This window comes from Diabrotica undecimpunctata, chromosome 1 (assembly GCF_040954645.1).
Source record: "Diabrotica undecimpunctata isolate CICGRU chromosome 1, icDiaUnde3, whole genome shotgun sequence".
NCBI classification, from domain to species: domain Eukaryota; kingdom Metazoa; phylum Arthropoda; class Insecta; order Coleoptera; family Chrysomelidae; genus Diabrotica; species Diabrotica undecimpunctata.
Genome location: NC_092803.1, coordinates 204516425 through 204523844, shown reverse-complemented (window position 1 = coordinate 204523844; position 7420 = coordinate 204516425). Strand labels below are relative to the sequence as shown.

The following is a 7420-nucleotide window of genomic DNA, read 5'->3' as shown; positions in this document are numbered from 1 at the left end:
TCAATTAGGGAAACCCTGTATTTCTATATCTGGGAGGTTGTAGAAGAAAAAAGGACTTTACTCTCATGCATTGTAATTATTTCTTAAGATTGTCTTTTAAAGCTTTTACGTTGTGTTAACGAAGATGTACAAGCTTTACTGACGAAGAGAAAGGCGTTATAATTTAAAAATTATGCGATAGAATACCAAAAAATGAACAGGATACTTTCCTTCAAGGTTTAATGTAAGTAAAATCTATGGAATGGCGAATCAAACGAGTTGCTGATGCTTCTAATACAGTCAAAAACTGTATAATTTCAGTATTATACAGTGAAAAATAAAGAACTATATGTGAATATCCCACTTTCGCTTACAACGCTTGAATATGTTACTTATTAAAGAAGAATCTCCTAAAAATATGCTTCGAAAGTAAAATAATAGACCTACCTTTTGTTGCAGCCGAATCCAGACTTAAAATAAAAATGAACATTAATTATTTTCCATATAAAACTTGTCATTATGATACGAAAGACCATTAATATCTGGACTCGAAGCTTAGTGTGAAAATTTTGTTTGAACTTTTTATTAAGAAGACCCTGAAATAAAAAATGTTGTTAAATATAAATTTTTTCATAAATACTTAATAAGGAATATTGAAAATCATTTTGTGAAGTTTGGTAGACCACAGGTTGACATCTGTAGTAACTCGAAATACTCGGTACGAGAGGACGTATACGAACTTTTCACTTTATAGCCCCCATAAAATTATTCGACCCAAACTGGTCACTGGAGATAGAGCAAATTGGTCACCGGCATCCTTTGGAAACCCGTAAACTGATCACCTCACATAGGTATACTCATCACCAGCGTTTTGTCTTAAGGCGCTGGTTTATAATGCAAAAGATTGCCAGATACCTGCAACACTTATTGCTTACGTGATAATCTATTAAATTCAGAAATTAATGTAAGCTAATTGCTTTAAAATTCAGCTGATATATTTATATCGGGTGTCAACGCCACAGTGAGTGGCTCATTAGGCATCCTTGCAAGTGCAAAAACATAAATAAAAAAATGTTACTGTATTTACGTTCCTGAGGAATATGAGGCAATGATAGATTTCCATAAAAAATATACCATTTACCATAGATTTTAAAAACCATGCCATTATTGTGCAAAAAATCTGTATGAGCTACTAAATAACAGTTCTGAATAGTGTCACAGGAAAGTCTAAAGGATTCATGTCAGGTGATCGCGAGTGCCATTCGATAAAACCATGCCTTCCAATCCATTTTCTGGGAAACACATTATTTAGGTGTTGTATCACCGCATGCGCATAGTGAGGTGGAGGACCCTCTTGTTGCAGCCAAATATTGTCGTTTGGGATATTGTTATTAGGCGTTTCCAGACTTTTGGTCCACTCTGTATAGGTATTAATTAGAGTGATTAAATTGAATCTTTGACATTAAAGTCATTAAAAGGCATAAAAAAGTTTATAAATTGATAGAAACGTAAATCGTGCAAGTTCACAGTAAAATACTTGGGAATAAAGCAAGAAATGAATAATTTCATATTTGTGGTATTCTTACAATCAAACCAAACGAATATAAAATACCGCTCTGGATTGTCGATAATACTTAAAACTTTAAGTAACCAAAGAAAAAACAAAAAAAGAATCAAATTACGTAGCTTTGGCACTTAAAGACATGCTTTCAAAGTTAGAATGGAAAAATAAAGGTGAGAATGGACGACGAAAGGCTTTTATTTAATGGATGGATGAGCTGAATTTTGAAGTGACCTAATAGCAAATGACAAGGAATAATTATAAAAAAATTCAATTAGACCTAAATATAAAGTCCAAAGTAACTCTGGGCAATATATATTATGAGAGTTGTTACTACTTATATCTTACATAAAACTGTTAAATCCAATATTATTATTATTAGTTAATATATTCATCTACACTGTCTAAAACAGAGATGCCAATTCGATATAAGTAACACCTCTAATAAAATTATCCACAACTAAATTGGTTATAGATAAATCCATCTTCAATTACCATAAATACTCTTGTAGATAGTACAGGCTCATCACCGCAATAAAACCAGGATTTTAAAATAGACCATTAGACCAGGTTCGGTAGATATTGGTAGTTACATTTCTCTTTTTTAAATCTTCCTTTCGTGCTCTTGAATCTTCTATCATTCTTTTTATTCCTTCCGTATTTTTTTGATTTCATCGATATTTTTTGCAGTGTTCATGCTTATTTTGTAGTTGTATTTTCTTCAGATCCTTCTTTGTTTTCGCTATTCTTAAATTCTACTGTCTGGTTGTTTCTATTTAAATAATAGAAAAGTGTATTCTAAGAATTTTATTATCTTATTTTTTTGTTAAATGTTTTGTAAAGGATATTGCATTTTCCTTTACTTTTAGTGTATTTTATAGTATAGAAACTTGAATGATTTGTGACACCAATTCACTTAAATTTAAAAAGGTTTTGATCAAGATTGTCGATGTTACACAGATTGTTAATTGAAGCAAGATCAAAAATGTTTTATCTATGTTTTCTTATTTTCTATCTTCCATAGATATTCAATTTTATTTTTGATGAAAGCATTTTCTTTCTACAACTTAGTTTAATTATTTCTTAAATCTTCATTAGCAATGTTCTAGTCTTATTTGCTTGAATAATAAGTTTAAGATCATTTTAATATTTTTTTTGTCAATCTATCTTACAATTATGTAAGCCTTTTTGCACTTATTTTATATTAATGATTTATCAATTTGAATTTTATTTAAATTATTAGAACTCATTGTAATACATTGTTTGGTTAATTTATAATGTTTGATCATTTTAATTTGATCCTTATCAGTTTCTTCATGTTGAAAACTGATGTTATTGAAAACAATAAATAATTTATTTTTTATATAATTATAATTGGGACGATTTTTACAATGTTTATGCACTCTATTGCCTCATTATTTGGGCCGATTTGAAGAGCAGATCTTACAACTTGATCAGCATCAAGCAGAAGTGTTACAAAACTTTTTAAATCGGATATAGCTAATCCTAACGTAAGGAACCAAAACGTAGGGTTTCAGTAACATCATAATCTACACACTCTAGGTATGTGACATGGAACATAGAATGCTGAAAATCAAGAAAATCACATACGTAATATCTAATAATTGCGATGCAATAATGCGTAAAAAATGATGATGTTAAAATGAAACTGGGCTAGATATTAGGAAGAACAGAAGACAACCAATAGACAAAACGAATATTCTTAAGGGACTATTACCGTCTAGATTGCTAAAAAATATTTTAAACATTTTTTTTTTGTATCTTATCCATTAGATATGACAATCAAACTTCTATTATATTTTTATACAGCTTTTGAAGTTAACAAATTTTTTTCCCATTGTTTCTGTATTTTAAAGATTTTTCAAAAAAATCTTTTTTTTTTGATAGCCAAAAATTTTTCGTCCAAAAATTTGCTCGATGGCGGACAATTAATCTCTGGAACAGCAAATCTGAAATATAAAATTCGAGAAGGGTTGTAAAAAGGAAATACCCTTACGTAATAGTTTACCAGAGAAATTGAAAATTCTTAAAAGAAAAACAAAATGGCGAACATTTGAAAAACTGTTCAAACATTGACCGTTTATTCGTCTTTTTTTAGTCACAAAATCTTTATTATTTTATTTTTTAAAAAATAAAAATAATAATAAAATGTTTGTGAGTAAAAGAAGTTGAAAAAATGGTCAATTTTCGAACAATTTTACAAAAGTATTTTTCTGGCAAACTATCACCTAAGGGCACTTCTTTTTCAAAACTCTTCTCGAATTTTATATTTCAGATTTGCCATTACAAAGATTAACTCTCAGCCATGGAGCAGTAATTTTTAGACGAAAAATTTTTGGCGACATCTTTAAAATACACGAAAAATAGAAGAAAAATTTTTTGTATTCTTCAAAAGTTGTAGATTAATATAAAAGAAGTCTAATTGCAATATATAATAAATAGGATAAAAAAGTTGTTAAAAATGTGCCATTTTTAGCATTCTAGATGGTGATAGTACAATGGTAATCAAAAATATACCATAGAAATAAGAGGTAGATCTTAAAGCAAATGGTCCTATTGGGGGAGGAATTGTTAGTCACGAATGAGTGCTAAAACATTCACAACGAATGGACACATCTAATAGAGTATTAGGTCCGACAATAGATCAAATAGCTGTTTTTAACGAAGATTGTTACAACATAAATAGAGTCTTCAGAAAAAATATCCCGAAATTAATGTATAAATCAAAATTGAACGCTTAAAATGGCACGTTGCAGATCGACAAGACCTAGTGTGAGATGACCAAGAAAAACATTTTTTTCTTTGTAATCCATCAGGAGAAAATTTAATTTGAGAAGAAGTTGAAACAGAAAAATGCATTAATATTAAAAAAAAAGTCGCTAATTATTAAAATTAATAAGAAGGTAAGTGCCGAAAAAAATATTGAGTATGGTGTACGTCGGGGTACCTACTGTTTTAGGACCTTTACTTTTTTGAATATCTATAAATGATTTAAAAATAATGAAAATAAATGGCAAGATTATTTGTTTAGCTAATGATAAGTACAGCTATCTTCGACACTTCTATCTCCAAGAAAAAATTTTACCGTGAAACTGTAAACGTCCTAAAATGGCTTAATAGGAAATCACTAAAAGGTATTGTTAATAAAGCATATTTTATAGCATTTTCAATAGATAAAAACAGTTTACCTGACTTATCGAATTCAATCGAAGATTTCATGATGTAAATTATGTTCATTAAAATAAATATAAGAAAAATCAACTCATTCAACGTGAAACAATTTTAAAATAGGATTTTCAAATTGAAACAAAATTTTTGGATGCGATATTCTGTAAAATTAAATTGATCATAAAATTAATTTATCCCACAGGTACATGCGCTCTTATATTTATCAAATTCTATTTTAAATCAATATCATATCAAGCTGATGGTACTGTGGAAGCATTATTTAAATAGTACACACGAGTGTAATCCCTGTGCACAGCCTCTGGTTCTTAAAGAAAATTCTTCTTTGTTTATTTTGCTAACAACTATTTACTTCATAAGTAATCTAAGAAATATTCAACTTAACAACAAATTAAATAGTACTTCTATTTTACTGTACAAGCATATTATAATATTGATTTATATTTTATAAGAAGAAATAAATAAACATTTATCGATTAGAATATAGATAGATGTAAGAATGATAGAAATCATTAATATATAATAGACCAATAATGTACAGAATAAAATTTAAATGGGCAGATAAAGATAAAATCGGATATTGTCTATGAAATAATCTTTTTGTCGGAGTCGAAAATGAAACCATAAAAGTAATGTAGCCAAAAGTTTTCACAGTCCACTAAAACAACGAGATATCGGTCATGTTTTGTATCCATATCGGTATACGTATATGAACTCTGCACAGTCGGTTGCTTGGAGACTAAACCCCGTGAAGTGTAAACACTTCCCCTATGTGGAAGGGAACGAACAGAGGCGGTATGCCCGCGTCTTCGGCCAATAGATTACGCTACAGTTATGATGTCACATTTCAATTAGAACCTAGGAGTGCCAATGGCGCGCGCACTCTCTCACGACGAAGAGGGGAATGCGTGGTGGGGCGGATTGGACGGTGAGACTACCAGTTTCCCAATCTACACACACAGTCAGTAATACTAAGAGGGTCGCGTGCGTGTTGTCTGATATGCATAACGAATCACATCTGGGCATAAGTAAGCAGTTTGTTCTAAATCGCGTCGCCGCGAAATAAAAACAATTGTTCAGTAGCGTTGGCACGAGTGTTTAGTAACTACAAGTGGGTGCTTTTATGTTGATCAAGTGACGAAAACAGTGCAAAGTGTACGAACACGAGGACAGTGTGGACGAACGGCCCTTACAGGGCATGGCGGCCACTACATACCTACCGGCCAGCAGTGCAGTCACGACAGATCTTGAAGGAAACGTCGTTGGGATGAATATTGTCGCGGGTTATCATTCTAGTGCCTCTCCGAGGTCTGCAGCCGACGCTAACGAGATGAAGTACTTGCCGCAACACCACCACAACCATCACCATCATATGGCTAGCTCGCCGTCGCCTAGCGGCCACACGGCGGTATCCTTATCAGCGAATCCATGGGTCAGTTTGCAACCTGGAGCCGATCCTTGGACGGCCTCCATGGCAGGTATGCACCACCCGCATCATCACCACCACCAAGACGTCAAACCCTTAACACAATCTGCTGATATGATGCATCATCAGAGACAGCAACAACAAAGTATGGGATCTCCTCATGCTTGGCACGGGCCCGTTTCCTCGGCACATTACAATCCAGGCGGTGCTGGATCTCCTCTTCAGCAATATCACGCTGCTATGAACGGTATGTTAGCTCATCATCAAGCGGCACCCCCTTTACACCATTCTCTACATAGAGATATGCAAAGTCCGCATCATCCGCAGCATTCCGAGAGAGACGTTAGCGGAGGCGAAGACGAGACGCCTACGAGTGATGATTTAGAAGCCTTCGCAAAACAATTCAAACAACGACGCATTAAACTAGGATTTACCCAAGCAGATGTCGGGTTAGCATTAGGAACACTTTATGGTAATGTCTTTTCTCAAACAACAATTTGTAGATTCGAGGCTTTGCAGCTTAGTTTCAAAAATATGTGCAAGTTAAAACCCCTATTACAAAAATGGCTGGAAGAGGCCGATTCGACAACGGGTTCGCCCACGTCTATAGACAAAATAGCAGCACAGGGTAGAAAAAGGAAAAAACGCACTAGTATAGAAGTCTCGGTAAAGGGTGCGCTAGAACAACATTTCCACAAACAACCAAAACCATCAGCTCAAGAAATCACGTCTCTCGCCGATAGTTTGCAATTAGAAAAAGAAGTCGTTCGGGTTTGGTTTTGCAATAGGAGACAAAAGGAGAAGAGAATGACGCCACCGAATACGTTAGGCGGCGACATGATGGACGGTATGCCTCCGGGAAGCCACATGCATCCCAGCTACGGCCACCACCAAGATATGCACGGCTCACCGATGGGCCAGCACTCACATTCCCATAGTCCTCCCATGTTATCTCCCCAAAGTATGGGCCATCAGTTGACGGCCCACTAGCATCCAGCCCACTGGGCCTCTTTACTTCACAGTGACAACGGCTAGTGATATTCTGTCCCATAAGATGCGCCTGTCGCCGGTTTCCGTCGGCTTCTCAAACTTTCTTCACGCTACCTCAAGCCATGGCTGAAGTCCTACTTCCGAGTCGTTGAGGAGGTCCTAGTGGAATTTCAAACGTTGGACGTCTAGACTGTTATAACTAAATTATAAATACACTGTACAGTGAGAGTGAGTACCTACCTTTTAGACTAGAAGGA

The 7420-nt window shown here is 34.1% G+C and overlaps 1 protein-coding gene across 1 annotated transcript; it reads left to right on the top strand.

Annotated features, from left to right (window-relative positions):
* Window positions 1–5682: 5682 nt before the first annotated feature.
* On the top strand, window positions 5683–7414 carry vvl (ventral veins lacking). The gene has a single exon (XM_072533261.1). The coding sequence runs from the start codon at window positions 5946–5948 to the stop codon at window positions 7161–7163; it is 1218 nt and encodes a 405-aa protein (XP_072389362.1). The 5' UTR covers window positions 5683–5945; the 3' UTR covers window positions 7164–7414.
* Window positions 7415–7420: the final 6 nt, after the last annotated feature.

Excerpts from the sequence above, each read along its gene's own strand:
- vvl (XM_072533261.1), top strand. The coding sequence starts at position 5,946 with ATGGCGGCCACTACATACCTACCGGCCAGCAGTGCAGTCACGACAGAT.